Source organism: Teleopsis dalmanni, chromosome 1 (genome assembly GCF_002237135.1).
Source record: "Teleopsis dalmanni isolate 2A chromosome 1, ASM223713v2, whole genome shotgun sequence".
Classification (NCBI taxonomy): domain Eukaryota; kingdom Metazoa; phylum Arthropoda; class Insecta; order Diptera; family Diopsidae; genus Teleopsis; species Teleopsis dalmanni.
The window spans coordinates 31,178,464-31,198,164 of record NC_051846.1 but is presented as its reverse complement, the minus strand read 5'-3'; the positions used below and the strand labels follow the sequence as shown (position 1 = coordinate 31,198,164).

Below are 19,701 nucleotides of genomic sequence, written 5' to 3'. Positions count from 1 at the left end.
GTAATAATAATATTTGCTGTATTTAAACAATATTGCGGACATATAATTGAAACTATTCACTTTTTCACTTTGATGACTGTGACTAAGCACTTAGTGAATGTAGGTATAGTTTCATGTGTCAAAGAAGATGTTCACTTTTCGCTTATCAATCTCTTTCATTAATTGAAATGAAATTCCTATTAATAATTATGGGATTACCTGCGTGATATGGAGGATTAGAGATCAACTAATTTCCCTCAAGGTTTCGCTTTCATTTTATAAACGCAATTGTCTGCTTTAAATGTTATTTATATGTACACACAGATATATTTATGTTTAAAGTACCAGTGAGCGTATTGTTCGTAGCTACCTCAGTACAAGCAGCTAAAGTATGATAAATAGATACATAGATACATTCACTGTAGCCCAGTAATTGTACTTACAGAAGCCAAGATGAGTGTGTAAAATTGTGTACGCTTAAAATTGTCGCACATCAGACAACAAATAAGCCGGCAATCGTCAGACAGCCAGCACAAGTTTTACTTTAATAATTCACAACTTGATTCACTGAGCTCTGCTATTCATTTCGAAGGTATCTGTCAGAGCTGGCGGTTGTTGGCTTCTCAACGGAACTGAGCTTCAACGTTAATTACTAAAATTAAACTGAAAATAATTAAAAATTTTAAATATAATGCAAACTAGTGAAAACTAATTAAAGTGTCAGTTTCGTATGTGAAAAATCATAAAAGAATAGAGTATCGCTTAAAAAGTTAAGGAAGCAAAGTTAATATAAACGCGTTCCAACAGAAAGCATCCATCAAATGCAATAACGCAACCAACGGAAGCAAGTGGAATTTTTTTTCGAAGTTATGTGTTAACAAACGATAATAAGAGTTTTTGAAAAAATTGGAAAAATTTATAATTCATAATTTATAAATTTTAAATAAAAACCGACTTAATGAAAAACAACAACGCAAAATCGGTGCAATCATTTAGGTATTTCCTTTATTGGTGATTATTTGTTGGGAACTCATTAGATTATTCCATTGTTTGCAATGCATATAATCTACGCTTAATAACAACAACTTTACTGCATAGTTTAGTACAACAAATTATGAATTAAAATAAGGCACTTATTTCGAATAGAGTTCCGATTTTGTGTTTTTACAAATTTTGTGTTAATTAAATAGAGAAAAAAATTTAAATATCAAAAGACCGCTCCTGCTTACAACAAAGTATTAAATCTAATTTCTAATCTAATTAAAATCCAAATTAATTAAATCGGTCAAGCACACAAAATGAGAGGGTGCCACACATTTTTACTATTCACAGCTATAGTATTATTTTGCGGTAAGTGCAATTAAACTAAAACTATGACAAATACGTCATAATTACATCTACATTTCACAACTAACATCTAATTTAAACGAACAAAAAAAATTTCATTTAAAATTTTTTAACATACTTTATTTAGAAAGAAATCAATATTTTGGTTAGATGATAAATGGGTACGTTTTCGATTTCCCAGGCACGCCCATTAATAGTTATGAAAGCAGCTCTTACAAAACCCTAAAGAAAGCTTGACCTAATCAACTGTTTCTACATTTGGATTTTGTTTTTATTATGCATATATCCATATCCGGTCTAATAACTCGGAGCTTTGAGTTCCATAAAAATTAGTCTGATTACGAAAGAAAATAAATTCTAAATATAAACTGTAGCCTTCAATAAGTTTTTATTAGAAGTGAAAAAAAAATTTTTTCCAGTTAATCCAAAATATTGTCGAAGATATTATACTTTATGTTCTCTCCTCTGGATAGAGAGGTTAACGTACCCCATAGATGTCTAAGAATTCGGAGTTATTGCCTGCTATACAGTCCTTTATATGCTAAATTCACAAAAGAATTTATTTTTTGGATTTAATACAAGATATTTTATTTTAGCTTCTTTCGTCTGGATGAAAGTGTTATTGTAACCCAGAGAGGTCATAGAGATTTATAATATGCAGTCCTCCTTTATAAGCTAATTTAACAAAAAAAAAAACTTTCGGGAAGTTACTACAAGATATTTTACCTTGGGCTATCTTTGTTTATCAACAGTTTTCTTGAGCATTTCTTAGACCTCTCGATTAAAAATTTGTTTATCAACAGTTTTTTAGGCATTAGTTTCTTCTCCTACTGATATATTTTTTAATAAAGTAGAATCTTAGGCTTACCATAACGCTGTTTTGGATACCACCAACTTTCTGTTATCAATGTTTGCGGAGCACAACTATTTGTTTAATTAGTTTTTGGACTGCTAATTTCAGAAAGCGCATCCATATATGTTTAGACAGTAGACTTTTCAGTCTATTCAAAATATATATCTTGACATTAGATATACAAATTTTGTTAAGAAATTTAACAATATTATTTAACGTCTGATAAATGATATAAAGTACCTTAGTATTTATAAAATTGACGTGAACATGGTTAGTTCAAGAGGAAGAAGGAACTGAGGAACTGATTTGAAATTGCATCATCAAATTTATTTATTGTTATGGTATAGAACTATGGACTTCAGCATGCGTAATTAGTTATTAAATACAGAGAATTTAAACTTAATTATTCAAGCAAATACTTTGTGTTCAATGATAATTATAAAGCTTACTTGAATTAGTCACATCGAGGGAAATTTATTCATAATTTCATCAAAAAATTTATTTTGTGCTATATTATAACTCTATGGAGTTTAACGCGCCATAGTTTTATTTAAACTATGGAGTTTAAATATCAAATACAGAGAATTTAGAGTAAATTATTTAGGTAAATATTTGGTACTAAATGGTACCCAAACTTTGTTTATGTGATGACTAGACGAATATGATTATTCCAATTTGGAAAACGAATAACGAATTTTTCAAATAGTTCTAAAGTCCTATTTGATGTCATTAAAATTCGCAGTGCGTTTTTTCGTACTTAATGTTGGAATACTAATATTTAAGTAGTAGTTGTTAATTACTTAATCAATTATAAAAAATAATTCTAAAAATAAAAATAATTATAGCAAATCGTTTTAAATGCACTGTTTTGGAAAGCCTTTATACACTTTGATAAAGTCTTTTGGAAAGACTTTAACCACATATGGTTTATTTATCATTGAATTTACAAATAATCTTATTAATTATTTCTAAGAAATCTTATTACTCGTATTAATATAAGAAAATGTATAACTCTAAACCATACATTTGCATTATTAATATTATATTTTAAATTGGAAAAACACATTTTTAAAGATAGAAAACGATAAAGTATATTAAAATAGTTGTTCTATATTCTATTTTGACATGAAACTTTGGTGGTAATCTAAACCAGTGCATTTAGACCATCTGTTTTTGACTGTACTCCGATGACACCAAGTGTTCATCGTTGATAGTTTTTGATAAGAATTTTAACGAATGGTTTTGCTCAAACACACCTGACTCATGTGATATTGGCCCAGAGTGACTCTTTTCTAGTCCCTAAACTAAAATAATCATTATATGGAAGATGTTTCAATCTGATTGTGGCCAAGAAAAAATCGATAAAAAAATTGAAGACAATAACTTAATCAGTGTACAAAAAATATATGTAGGATTGGATCAAGTTCTGGTATAACTCTTTGCACACGATTAAATCTAATTCGGAAACTTAATCAGTGTACAAAAAATATATATAAGATTGGATCAAGTTCTGGTATAACTCTTTGCACATGATTAAATCTAATTCAGAGAAGACGAAATAAATTTTGATTGACTGATCATTTTTTATACCCAAGACACAAAAAAGGTGTAAAAACGATGTATTATTACAGTTTATTCAGATATTTGTAACGCATTGAAGGAAACTTCGTAGCCGCTATAAAGTATATATGCACTTATTCAACAAGCTAAGTTCATTTAGTCTTATTCGTCTGTCTGTTTTATCCGAAACTATTCTCACAGTTTTCGAATAAAACTTAACACACACATTTTTTGGAAGTAGTTCAAATCATTTGTCGGATTGAAGAAATTATATACATTATATCCTTTAGATGTTGCATAAACTAAATAATTGGATATGAGTTAAGTTTGTTTTTAAGACATTCAAATTAAATTCGGCACAGAATATACTTATATTCATATGAGAGAATATACAAAATTTTATTCATATCAAGTATAGCTGCCATATGAACAAGCGATTTAGTCACAGCTTTTTGTTAGAAAAACCTTTTTATTTTCTAATTTATTTTCTAATTTTAAATGTAATTTATAAAATGTGATTTATGAACTGTGAGAAGATTCTGAGTTCGCTAACGTAAACCCTTTTGTGCTTCAGCAAATCTGCACTTCATGCACTTACTGGAATACTAACGGGGTACGGTGCCATTGCGCCTATACTTCAATGGTGGCGAGTTCCAACAAGTGAATTATGCAAGAGTTGCTAAGATGAAGAGGAGGTAGAATTTATCAACCACTTCCTGTGTCTCTGTTCAGGACTGCAGACAAGGCGACTACAATATCTTAGGGATTCACTGGTCTGGCAGAGATAACGAAAGCAAACTTATCAGATCTCTTTAATTTCATCTGGAAAACGAAATGGTTTAACAAGGATAGTACACGAAGATAATAAAGGTTAGCAACTCCCCTCTTCCGGCAAAATCTTTGACGGCATTACAATGGGCAATATATGCCTCCGAGTGAAAGTGTTGGATAACTGTCAGCACGCGCCTTCTTAACCTAACCTATAAAATGTAACGATTTAAAAGAGTACATAAGCTTCAGCAAAGCGAAAGCTAATATCATTATTTGTTTACGTTATGCTTATTAATGCCAGATAATTTCCATAGAAAATATATTTTTGTGCTAAACTAAGCACCACCTCCGTAAAGCTGAGGAATTTACTTTACTTCCCATATGAATTTATTTTAATAGAACAATTCCTATGCAGTCTGGCATTTTCTATTAACATATCAATTAAATTTAGTAAATGATGTTCAAGGTTATTGAGAGTACTGTTAAATACATTTTACCTTAAAATATCTGTAATTATATTGTATCATAAATACAGTTCATAAAATTAATTGACACTTTCTTAAAATTTTACTGATTCAGTAATGAACCTAAATATTTGTTTAAAGTTATTAAAAAATCTTTCTGTTTTCCCACAAAAAGTCATACCAACATTATCTACAATATGAGTAAATTAAGTAATGCATACACACTTGAACCAATATGTATCTTTACTTATACGAATATGAACATGAGCTCATGAAAATATTGGGCTTAAAGATATTAGGTAACCGCAATAGATACTTTATGTCCGCCAACTACACTTACTTTACCAATATGGCAGATTGGTAATTTATATCACTGTGAACAATACCTTCATTTATAGTAGTGCAAATTGTTAATTTGGTAGTTTGAAGTAAACACAAAACCATAAAAATAAAGTTGTATCTCTTGACCACATTTATTGTGGTTTGTTGAAGCGTATTTCAATATTTACAACAAAATAATATTGCGAAAATGTTAGGTTTTATTTACAATGTGAATTTAGTTGAGAAGAGATTAATATTCCATTCAATATTCAGAAAGTAATTTATTTACAGGAAACAATTTATAAAAATTAATTTAATTAATTAAAAAAAATATTTTCATATTTTTGTTTTTAAAAAGAAATGAATTGATTTATTTACCAGATGAAATTTTTTAAATGGAAAAAATCAAAATCACCGCAAATATTTGGAAAAATTTTATCAATTTATCAATCAACTCAAATTGATTTTAATAAATGCACAAAATATAAAATTAAAAAAAGCATTGTATCTGATGAAAAACACAAAAGGACAAAGTAATTAAGCTTAAAAATATAAATTCAAAATTTTTTTAGTCTAAAATAAAATTTGAACTGTCAAAACTAATGAAAAAAATGTCAACGGCAATCAAAATTCATCAAAAGAATTTAACTAATAAGTACAGTGATTTGTGCTTTATAAATATTTAAATAAGAAAATTGTTTGATTATTTTAATAGCGTGTATTTTACTAATTTTTAGCGCTTTTATCAAATTTTTAATTTAAATAATTTCACACGAAACAACTTAATTTGTTCAAAATGTTGAGTGATTGCACGAAATGCTTCTTGTCAGCTGCCGTTTGAAGTCACGCAATTTCCCTGACAAAATACACAATTTAACTGTTATTATTTATAAACTAATTTAATCAGAAAGGAAATTGTAAATAAAATTAAATAAACACACAAATTGAAATTAAATAAATCATTTGAATAAATACTAAAAATTAATTTGATTGACTTGAGAAATCATTACTTTCAGTGTAGTGTAAATACAATCCCTATTTTTCGAACTACTAATTAATTTAAATTAATTCATTCAAAACTGACTATATAAAAACAATGTAAAATTTTAGATTAAAGAAAAGATATAGTGAATTAATATTTAACATCCGTGTTGACGAAAGAAACAATATAGTTAATATTAATTAATATTATTAATTAATATAAACTATTCTTAACAATAGAAAGGTATTTATCAAATAGTAGTGAAATTAGGTTAGGTTAGGCTATACCGGTGATCCCAGGTTTTAATCCAAGGGTTAAAACCATCTAGAACCTTTGACAAAGCTTATGATGCTATTCAAAGGGAGGTCCTGAAGTCCACCAAGATTCTCAAATAAGAAAGCCCTTAAAATGTTAAAGTGGTGCTGTGCATTTGCCGGAAGGAAGCAAAGCGGGCGAGATAAAGTTTCATCATGCTCATCAAAACTGCGACAGATATGGTTGAAAGGGAGATTTAGTCTCCTAGCATGGTTACCTACAATACAATGACCTGTAAGTAAATCTTATGCAAGACTAATATCTCTACGGAGCATCTCTATGAGAGGATTCGATTTTCTTCTATTGGTGTGAGGCAGTCAAAAACTCTCCTAGATGTAAATTAGACTGAACTCAAGGATTTAAAGTAGCTTGACTATCCGATAGTATATATATGTATATTCCTTTCAAGTGTATTATCTACTTCTAGACAAGCTTAAGTGTCTTTTATGGAAGTCACTTCTGCCTAAAAAAAAACTTCAGTGATCTGGAACTTATAGGGATATATTCAGCCCTTCTGAGAAAACTCCACTTCTAATACCAATTTTTGAACCATCGATAAAAATGGCTAAATCCTCACTCAGTGTGACAACAAAAATATTTTTTATATTTTTTAATTAATTGAATTTGATCATACAGCTGCTTCGAGTAATGCCAAATACCCATTATAAGTGGTCTTGTTTTTTATATTTAATTATTTGTAAATAATTTTTTTTTTTTTTGGAGACAAGTACTAAATGTTAAACTCCAAATTTGAATGATACAATTCAAAATAATATTGGAATATATAAAACATAAGATATAATAGTCGATATTTAATAAATTATTAATTAAAAGTTTTTACGTATATTCTACTCTTTTGCAAATATATATTATATATATTAGGACTAAAAAATAGAGAGAGGTTTCGAAAAGTAGTGAACTACAATTGAACTAAAATTGCTTTTATATTATTTTAAATAATTAACTTTTAGGTTGACCATATAGCTGTTTAAAGGATGTATGTGAAAACATATATTTCGAAATACTTCTGCCACATTTAAGCTTTTTATGTCACCTTTAAAGAAAGCATTACAAGTCTTCTATATATGTTGGCTGATTGTGGGTTAAGCACTGGATGAAAGGCAACAAAATTAATTTTGATTGATGGTTGTTAATTTTTGTTTCTTCCATTCAATAATTTTGGACACTTACTTACTTACTTAGTTGGCTATTACAGACGTGGGTCGTCCTTGGCCGATTCGAGTAGCCTCCGCCAGTCAGCCCGATTAGTTGCTTTCTGTTGCCAGTTGGTAGTACCGAGCGCCCCCAAATCGTTGGTCACCTGGTTCTTCCAACGAAGATTCGGACGTCCTGTACCTCCATCGGACGTCCTCCATCTACGGGTACCGAATCAAATACTTTTCAAGCTGGAGCACTTTCTTCCATTCGCACGATATGACCAAGCCAGCGTAGCAGCTGAATTTTTATGCGCTTAACTATGTCAATGTCGCGGTATAGCTCATACAGTTCATCGTTCCATTTAATTCAATACTCGTCACCAACGCGTAAGGGATCTTTCGAAGAATTTTGTCTCGAATGCTCCTAACGCCTTCTCATCACTGTTGGTAATTGTCCAAGCTTCTGCACCATACAGCAGGACAGGCATGATAAGAGATTTGGAGAGCGTGATTTTTGTTTGTCGAGAGAGGGCTTTATTCCTCAATTGCCTACTTAGCCCGAAGTAACATTTGTTGGCAAGAGTGATTCTTCGTTGAAACTCTAGGCTGACGTCATTTATGGTGTTTAAGCTGGTTCCTAATAAACAAAGTCTTTCACAACTTCGAACTTATAATTGTCAACAGTGACGTAAGTCCCAAGACACTTAGGAGATTTGTTTTTTGACAGAAAGTACTTTGTTTTGTCCTCATTTACCACAAGAATTTTGGACACTATGCACATTAAATATTATACATGATGGTAGCAATATGCTTAGATTTTTCAGATGTTCTGAGTGTGTTCTTAAAGCACCCTGTCCGGTTGAATAATATGACTCAATACTCATTTTGGTCAATTCTTTGAAATTAATTCAAATAACATTTGAGCACTTAATTTAAAACTTTAACCCAAAAAAATATTAATATGATTTTTTTTGGGTTAAAGTTAAATATGATTCTCCTCATAAAATAAAGAATTTTTAATTAAAATTTAAAAATTTAATTGCTGTAGAAGGCAACTTCAAAAGACGAAGGCCCCACAAAAGCATCCAAATATGGTTCACAGAAAATTTTCAAAGTCAAAGAGGTTAACAATATGATAATCATAACATAGAAAAAAGCTCCTAAAAACATCTATTAATGACTTAACACTTAACTGTTACTGAATTAATCACTAACAATTAAATTTAATTAAAAATTCAATATAAATCATTTAATTGTCTTGGAATTAATTTACAATTGAAATTCTTAAAATACCGAATTTGAATTATGAGTTTGTTTAGGAAATTTTTTTATAAATGAATAAAAAATTGTGACTTAATAGTCATTAGAAATTCAATTTGTTTCCCATAATTTTCATTCAATTAATTTATGATAAAGCAAAGCATTACTGCTACTGACGTCAGAATGATATTATCATTTAAATAAAGTAGAAATTATCTCAAAAGTGTGAAATTACAATGTTCACAATTTGAATTTCATTTTATTTCACCCCATTTCCTTCGATTTGGACTAAGTGCTCATCTTAAGGCTTAATTAATGTTTTGCCAACTAAATTTGGACACCTGCCAATTGCTTGAGATATTCAAAGCATTCGGTGCATTTCATTTGTTTCCTAGCAACTAAATTATCTATGCCAATGTGCATCCCAACAAATTGCGGAGCATATTTTAACATATTGTGTATTATATTATGTGTTCAGACCAACTATGTATAGGCCAAATGCAAGATACTGCATTTAATTGGGAAATAATGCAGATGTTGTGCAAAATATTAACATTAATTCAGAAACTCAAAATATTGTATGTCACAAAAGGTGTTTTTAATTAACTTTTGGTTATAAACGTAATGTATTTACAACCAATAAGGAGTATTTATACCATATGATTGAAGAATTAAATAATAAAATGTTTTAGATTAAAGTTTAAAATAATAAACTCGGAATCATAGAAATGAAATCGATGTTGTGGATAGTGAATAACAGACATACATGTCTCTTATCAAAGTGCTTTAATTTATAAGAAGTAACTGTAGTTCAGAATACTTTTTTCTGATTTTCTGATTTCGATCTGGAATATATAATATAAGTTACCATCAGAAACCACAGACAAATTTAACCATATCTAGAAAATTATATTCTATATATTATGTCTTCGAGCTAAGTCGGCAATTGAGACATAAAGCCCACTCTCGTCAAACAAAAATCGCGCTCTACAAATCTCTTATTATGCCTGCCCTGGTATATGGTGCAGAAGCTTGGGCAATTACCAACAGTAATGAGAGGGCGTTAGGAGCAATCAAAAGAAAAATGCTTCAGAAGATCTATGGTCTCTTACAGTTTAACAACGAGTATCGAATTAAATGGAACGATGAGCTGTATGAGTTATACCGCGATATTGACATAGTTAAGCGCATAAAAATTCAGCGACTTTTCTGGCTTGGTCATGCCGATCGAATGCGAAAAAGTGTTCCGACTAGATTCGATGTTTGATTTGGTACCCATATATGAAAAACGCGGTAGAGGACGTTCGCATCTCGATACTACCAACTGGCGACGATTACTCGGCGACGATATTTCTAAAACCTAATAGAATGCCCATCAATTTATGGCCAAATATAACATTTCATTAATGTCACAACCATAACCTTTTTCAGTTATAACACCCTGCGACTTTCTTTAATTTGCAAACTCGAGAAGAGAGGTCTTAAATTCAAACGCAAAAAAACATTTTTTGTCATGTGATGAAATAAAGATGAAATCGAAAAATAAGCTCAAGACTAGTCTTTCTAAAAAGACTTGTCAAGAATATTTCTAGAACTACTAGTTTTGGAGACATTAGTGTAAAATACAAAAATATTTAGATACACTAGATTAATTCTCTTAATTAAAAATAGTATTTTCACTAGATTAACACGCTTTTAGTCAATTCCCGTGCGTAAAATTGTTTTGGAGCAGTACACCCAGGTTCACATCAGTTTTCAACCTCTTGTTTTGATTCAAAATCATGATGGTATATCCAAGTTTCTTCCCGATTCGTTTAAGACTCGTTAATCGTATTAAAGGCCTAAAAGGTCAAATTACTTGTCTACAAGGAATGAATAACAGAATCGAATTAAGATATTGGTTGTCTTCCTTTCAAAGATGTCATATTAAAATAGTGTCATATAATCATAGTTTTACTATTGATGAATAGATACTGATCCGTAATTTTATTAAACAACATATAAAAATTTACTATAATACTAACTTAAAATAAAAAACTGTTAGTAAAATAAATAAATATGAAAAGTTGAAAGAATTGAAAGAAACATTTTATGAGGATTTTTGATAGAAAACATTTAATAATCTCATATTAACAAATTATTATTCTATTTGCATAAATACGATGCATGTGAAGTAATTCACACCTGTTTATATAATGTAATAAATAACAATTATATTGTACTATGTAATTGATTTATGACAGGTGATAACAATCGTATGTTAGATAAACAACAATATTATATGAAGCAGCTACTTCAAAACTTCCGCATACTCGTAAATAAACTGAAATATCTATGACAAATGCGATTTATTTTAATGCTTGACTATATGTCATTTACACAAATAAAAGTTAATTATTTTCTTCAATAATGATCATTAACATAAATCAAATAAAATAATTGGTTTAAAGTGAATCACCTGGTGAGAAAGCCTATCAAATGTAATTGATATGAAATTACGTGCAAATCGGTTAGATTAGAAACACGATAATTGCTTATAATAAAATTAAAGTTAAATTATTTTATTTAATTTTATTGTGAATTTTGGTGCATAAGTGATAATTGTATATTTTTACACGGACAGAATGTTAAAGAGGTGTAAAAATGAACATTAAAATTTTTTTGAAAATTAATCAAATTATATATTTAACTTATAATGATAATTACTAATACATTACGTTTAACCACAGATAGCTTAATATGATTGCAAGGAGATATATATAATTATGTAGATGTGATGCTTACAATAAACCTTTATGAAAATATATGTACGCGATTTTGGTAGCGCCTCAAACGTATATCCGGGTTGGCCAGTCTTAAAGTGTAACCTGTATTACTCAAATAATAAAGTTAATATGGAATATATTTATAATCGATAATGATCTGTAGATGTTAGAATTCTAATATTTCTAACCTACTCCCTTATCGATATAGAAATACTTTGTACAGAATATACTTTAAATATCACACAGGAATCAATGGTAATGAATCCACTTCCTTACCGATATAGAAATAATTTATACAGAATATACTTCATATGTTATATAGTAATCAATAGTAATGAGTCTGCCGACAGTCTTGCGAGCTCAGGATCTGCCATTCAAATCTGTGGACCGGAGCCATATTGTAGATTAAGTTGGTCTATTACTAGGTCTCTGATTGATAAATGATTTTGAGCCGAGAGAAGTCGCTACTGGCGTAACATACCAGGTAACCGTCAGACTAAAGAGCTGGTTCATCCCTACAATTATGGTAAGGTATCCTTCTTCAGCAAAACAAAGTTGAGACTGCGTTATCATCTTAACAAAATGTGTCTATCCGAAGAGATAGATTGTCGACTCTGCTTGAAAGCAGATGAGACTTCCAGTTACATTCTCTGTGACTGCTCAGCTTTGACCAAGAGGAGGTCACTGCGTCGAGAACTACTCTCCCCTTCTGACATTAGTAGCTCCTCAGCGACCGACATTCTGGCTCTATTCGAAAGGCGGAATGTCTTCTGTTCGGTTAGGGTCTGTTGCAGCATAAAAGATCAACCATGGTCGCAGTGCTCTGCTCCGTTGGGAGCTGTTACTCCATTTCTTCCTATTCCTACTTCAAATAAAATTTCGTGTACTGATTTGCTTAATAAATTTACGATACGAAAATAAAATAACGCATACTTAGTTGTTGACTGAACTAATATTTCAATATTATCTATCACTTTAATGGGCTAACGTTTCCAACGTTTCTTCAATTTATGGAATCCACTTTTGTAATTTTCTTCTTTAGTTTTTCACGAAATAATATCCGAGGTGGAAGAAGCACCAGAAGTAAGCTATGTTAACTCCTGCAAATAGGCTGAGTGAAATGATATATAATACATACGTTCATAGCGCCCTTAGAATTATTACTTTAATGAAGGGCTGCAATGATTTTCGAAATTTCTACTTTATTTTATGTATGACGGATGCATTTCTTCATTAAAAATAAACATGTACACACAGTTTAAAAAAGCTTGTTTTATGAAAAATGTAACATAACCGAATTGAAGATCGGATGGCGCAACGAGATGAAGTGTAGTATGTAATTGTTGAACCTAAATTATTACTAAATCGTATTATCAAACGATTTACAAGTATTAATCTACATATAATTACTGTAATTTATTTTAATTATAATAAACAGTAGCAAATATGTTAAATACGAGTAATTGCTTTTGAGCTGTTGCAACACCTCAACCACTGAAAAATAATTTTCAATGCTTCCAAGACAATCCGTGCCTGTGCCCAGAGCAGAACCACAGTGGAATTCAGTGTTGTTGAAACTTTAATTACTGTAATTTTTTCAAGCAAGCGATAATCACAGATCAGTCGACCGACATGACAACACGACAACATGACTATAATGAATGATAGTTTGTTGTAAAATCTGTTTATCAAAATGTTAACATGCAATATTTCAAATAATTTAAGAAGAATTCAAAAAAAAATTATAGAATATAAATTTGTTTAAGCACTTAAAATAATTTAGTACTCGTATATACATGGTATCATAAAACAATTTATGATACAACTTTCATTGATATTATATCACATGTTGAAGTAGAAGTTTTATACTATTTTCCCGATATCTACTATCCTATTATTTTTTTAAGCATAAAAATAATATAGTATTGACTCTTGATCAGTGTTTTATACACTTTTAATACTGTTGATTTTACTTTTATTAGTGCTGTTTTTGGCTTAAACTTTAATAATACATTACTTTACTAAAACGAAAAAGATTCAGCTAACAATTAGTAGTGTTTAATTTTTTCAACATATATTTTTTTAATAATTACAGTAATAGTTTGTTCATTTTCTTATAAATCTTTGCTTTTAAAGAGTTAATATACATATATGTGAAATACTTACAGTTGTTCAATCAATATTTAAATTTAAAACTGTAGAGTCTGATATATCTAAAACAATGTCAACATATGGCTTTGCTCAAAATAGCCAACTTTAATAAAATCCGTTTTCAAATTGGTGCACCCGTAAAATCGGAATAATTCCATTATATCTCTTTGTGAGCCTTTCTTTCTTAAACTATTCTTATTTAACACATACACAATTAGTAGCTAATCGAAAGTAGGTATACAATCTCATAGTTCTTAAATCATTTTCTACCTCTGAATCTACCGTTCCCCTGATCATTCGCTTTTCCTATTCAAATCATCCTCGACTTCAATATTTTTTATAATATCATGAAGTCAGAAAACGCTGTGACTTGAAAATTTCTTTAATGTTTTCATATTTATTTAGATTTCTTTTTAAATCTAGATAAATAGGATATATTTAATCTAGATAAATAGGAAAGAGATTCACTTTTTTTTGTCATTATTCCATTGTATTTGGTCATAATATTCCTTCGCAAAGACTGAACGATAAATGCTATTTAATATTCTTCCTTTCAATATGTTAAGTTAATATAGTACATATCTCACAACTATACAGACCATTCGCGTTGTAGATTACGGTTTTGCAATTAATCTAATTATCGAAGCCTAATTTCGATAGAACTCCTGTTAATATATTAACAGGATATTAATATTATTCTGTTAATATTATATAATTCTGCTCAAAAAGTATTCGGATTTTGTTGCTTGTTAACTACTCCTTATGTAATATACCTTTTTCAAAAATTTTTTTTTCGTTATGTTGGTACACCCTTTCTTGACATATGGTACAAATTTGAGCGCCATCACTCAATTAGTTTGTTTACAGCAGCTGTTAATGTGAGACTACCTCAAGTGCATTTAGCGATTTTTACTATGAGAAATTCTTGTTGTACGCAATTTTTTGACCAAACACGCCACCACTGTCTTCGCGCAGGCACCATATTCGCCAATTCTGGATCCGTGCGACTTTTTCCTGTTCCCGAAACTCAAATCGCCCCTTCATGGTAAGCGTTTTGAGTCGATTGAATCGGTAAAAGATAATTCGCTGAAGGAACGAAAAGCCATACCTTCACGGGCCTACGAAGAATGTATGGAAGATTGGGTTAAGCGTTGGCATATGTGTATCGCTTCAGAAGGAGCATATTTTGAAGGAGTTAAAATAAAATAAAATTTAAATTTGTGTGTTTTATTTACAAAATCCGAGTACTTTTTGAACAGAAGGTATCTCACTTTCTCATGTATCTTAAGAGAATTTTCTAAATTTATAAAAGTCGACTTTAAATTATAAAATAATCAAAATTTGTTTCATTTAAAACTTTATATTAAAGCTAATAGAAAATATTTAAATTTTTAATATTATTTATTTGGGTTTTCACATAGTGATCATAAAAAATTTCACATCTATCTTATAATTGTATATACTAAACTGTAAAATATTTTCTATGTTATTTAATTTAATATAATTAAGTTAAAATTAAAAGTTGCATTGGCACAATAATAAATATTGTTAACAAATTTAATAATTTTTTTATAAATATATTATTTGATTAGTATGTCTCTTTTAAAAAACTGGTACATACATATTGTCGAGGGTTTAATTGAATTGAATAAAGAAATTAGTTTTTTTTTTTAACACGTGACAGAATTAATAATTAAATTTAAAAATATCGGGGTTTATTTCTGTTCAGCCGAAGTCCAAAAATAGCAAACAATAAAATATATAATCTTTAAGCAAATACAACTTTCTTAATAAAATAGTCAATGAATTCTTTGGAGGCAAGTGTATCTGTTAATTATTAAACAAGTTACCGTGTCTGCGATAATAAATAATTTAATCAAAAACTTGCAAAAATAGGTGTAATTCACACAATATGTGTCAGCTGAACCAGTACGGCATGATAAAAACACATAATGCAGACTGTAAATATTTGGTTAATACTGATCGATTTAGGAAATCGTGAAGTTATTATTTTATATTCACTCAATTATGTATAGTAGTGGCAAAAATGAATATATAAATAAATCGACATTACTGGTATTTATTATTACTTCATTGTGTTTGTTTGTTTCTTTGCAGATCTCGAAAAAATTAACTCTCAAGAATTTACTTACAATGGACGCATGGGTAAGTTACACTTTTATTATTACAAGTAACCGAGTAACGTAATAACAGTACAAAGCGGCGACAGCAAAACACATCTCGAGTGATATATAGTAATATTATCATATTAGTCTTTTATTGGATTTGAATTGCACTTTAATGTGCCACCTTTTTTCATTATAAGATTAACCGGTTGCACTTTTACTACTTACCGAACTTGATACTTCTCATACATATGAATACTCTCATTATTTATTATATTATTTGCTAATTTTTTACAGGTCCTGATCATTGGGGAGATACATATAACACCTGTAGTGGTAAACACCAAAGTCCCATAAACATTAATATCGTAGATGTAGTGAACAGCACTTTTTGGCCACTTGAATTTCATGATTTTGATGTCATCCCTGCAAGTGCAGAGTTGGTCAATAATGGCCATACAGTGGTCGTAAAACTTTTATACCACAATATGCCGCCAACTATAAGTGGTGGTCCACTACGCAATCAGGGACTATTTCAATTCTCACAATTTCATTTTCATTGGGGTGAAAATAATACAGTCGGAAGTGAAGATAGAATAAATAATGTTTCTTTCCCTGCCGAACTTCATATGGTCTTCTATAATGTCAAATATGAAACTTTCAATGAAGCTGTAGTCAATGATGATGGTGTCGTTGTCTTAGCATTCTTCTATGCGGTAAGTTGTATATATTGAAATATATATAGTACTTCAAAGTTATTGAGGATAACGTTACTTCAGGAGCGCTTCTTTTTAGTTAATAGTTAACTCGACTTCGGGTACTATTGGGAATCAAACAATATCACAATTTTTTGTTCTTGTAAAACTATAGCATACTCGAATTTGAATATTAAAATCGAATACTTTGTATGTTCGAATATGTTTAGAGCTGCTCGAAGATGATCGGGTTACAATATAACAATTTTTTGTTCTTCTTAAACTGCAACATACTTGAATTCGAACATTAAGATCGAATAATTTAAATGTTCGAATATCTTTATAGCTGTTCGAAAATGTTCGGGCTGCTCGTACAAGACATTAACTTTGTTTTATTTTATTTTCATTTTGTTTTATATGTGGACGTATAACAACAAATTTTCGAACATTATATTATATTCGAAAATTTTAAGCAACTCACTGCGGTCGAATAAACGCATACCTAAACATGAAAATGCTCCAAGCTTCGAACAGTTTCAATAATATTTGAAGAACTAATTAAGTAACTTTGTTTTAAATATATTGCTTTAAGTTGGTATACAGTTTTAAGTCTATTTAATTATATAATCCCTTTAATGACTTGAAATTTAATTTAAAACCATAATTTCAACTTCAATTTCACACATTCCTTAGTTACAAGAGAACGACAATCCAAATTATGCTGAATTTACTGAACTATTAAATGAAGTACGTACTCCTGACACACATGTTCCCTTTCGACATCCACCCAAAATGCAGCAGTTAATCACCGATGATGTTGAAAATTATTACACATATCTTGGCTCCCTAACAACGCCACCCTGCAGTGAGGATGTCACGTGGATTGATTTTGCGACGCCAATTATGATTTCCACTAAACAGGTCAGCAATTTTTACACAAATCAAAATGAAAAATACAAGAATAAGTCAAACAAAAAACTAATTAATCATATGCATCCACACATAAATCCACATAAAGCAACAGTTCATAACATTAATTTACTTTCACCTTTATGTTTTCCCCCTTTTTATATTTTTAGATTGAACGTTTCCGCAGCCTCCACACACATCAGGGAAAACCATTGACACACAATTTCCGCCCCATACAGCCCCTTAACAATCGACTCGTTTATAGAGCCATACCGCCATTACCAAGGTTGACAGTTGAGTCCGATAAATCTAATTCAGCAGCATCAATGGCCATATTTTTCCACATTTTCATTCTGTCGATTCTAGTTTTAATATCACAGTAAATTATTATTTTTACTAAATTGAGTATTAAATCATTTTTGATTTAGTTTTGTATTTATAGATTTCACCACATAAGCAATAAATATATGAAAGTGATAAAAAGTGAAAGTTATTTATTTTAAATTGAAGTAAGAAGTGAAGTTAAGTATATAATTTGACAAACGCTGCCTCAATTTTTTGCAAAATAAGTTATAAGAAGTTTCTATCTTGAACCCAATAAGAATAAATCTCTATCGTTAGAATAAAAAGTGATATATACTCTTAGAACTATAAAAAAAAAATAATACATCAATATTTCCAAATATCCTCTATCACTCACTTTTAGTAATGGTTAGCAGCACTTCATCATCGTAGTCGACAAATGGCTTCGTTCATAGACCTATTCCCTCTGGTAACCCATGTATTCGTATGTGATATTCCTTTCATGTTATCTGCTTAATTGATCTCCCCGAGCTACAACCACAACAACAATAACTTTCTATCAGAGATAATCACTTACAATTGAAGAGAGTATTTACCATCTAAGACTATGACGTCAAAAGAACTGCCGTATTATTTGTAACATTATCCAAGTCTTTCAAAGGAAAACAAAGTTGATAGTATTGACAACATCGGTGTGCTTACTCTACAATGGCTAATTACAAAGTAAAATGTATCACTAATGAATCATTACCTTTACAAACAAAGGGCGTTTTCAATATATTTTACTAGTCAAAACGATAAACTAAAGATTCCCACAATTTCGAAACATAAAATCTTGAAAGTCGTTCTCGACAGAATGCTTTCATACTTCATCCATGCATCCGTGTTAAATAGAGATAGCTGTGAGGTTTCATAATAGCATGGTGAAAACTCTCTCAGGCTGTTATTAAAGTAAGAATAAGGAAGTATTGTTGGATACGTAAACAGCAACACGATGTTCAATTATGGTCTATGCTGGCAAATATACTAAAACTGAAACCTGCAAATTTCAGCTGGCTATTATCTCACGTCTTCCATATATTAAAATCTTCCATATACACTACATAATTCAATTCCTTTCGTCGTATTGTGAAAACATCGATATGTTTGGTTACCAAATCAACATCAGTGAAGGCCGGTCAGGTATCGACGAGGAATAACCAACGTCTTTTTTACAAAATCACGTTCGACGCAATGAAGATCTCAACAAGTCTCCGACTACAGTCTCTAGACATCAAAATTAGCTACCTCGTTTAGCAATTACTATTCTAGCCTATTGATATAGCAACATACTAAACAGTTACCGATTACGTGACATTTTTTCACGTGAGATCTGCCTGATGTGTAATTTCACGTTTTGGTGATGTAAATATTTTGCAAAGTTCATGCGATTTATCACGTCTAGACTTTTATTTCATGAGTCCGGTAAGTATCGTACTTTGAAACATGCTGATGAACATTCATCAAGTAATGGCCAAGATAAGCTAGCATTATGTGCTAACAAGTCATATCAAAAATCACATTAATAGGATCCAATACTGTAAGATGTCCTGTGGAGGACTTTTAAATGAATAATATATTTCAAGCCTTATGGAAGGGGTTAAAACAATATATTGAAATAAAAATTTGATCTAAATCTCAATCATAAATGTTTTATTTAGATTTACTCTCGGAACCACAGAAAGGTTAACTGTATAAAAAAAA

At 30.1% G+C, this 19,701-nt stretch overlaps 1 protein-coding gene across 1 annotated transcript; it reads left to right on the top strand.

The window, feature by feature from the left end:
* Positions 1-432: 432 nt before the first annotated feature.
* LOC119672698 (carbonic anhydrase 7) lies at positions 433-18,131 on the top strand. Its single transcript, XM_038083815.1, has 5 exons — positions 433-1,329; positions 16,044-16,091; positions 16,349-16,767; positions 17,440-17,667; positions 17,826-18,131. The coding sequence occupies exons 1-5, from the start codon at positions 1,278-1,280 to the stop codon at positions 18,036-18,038; spliced, it is 960 nt and encodes a 319-aa protein (XP_037939743.1). The 5' UTR covers positions 433-1,277; the 3' UTR covers positions 18,039-18,131.
* Positions 18,132-19,701: the final 1,570 nt, after the last annotated feature.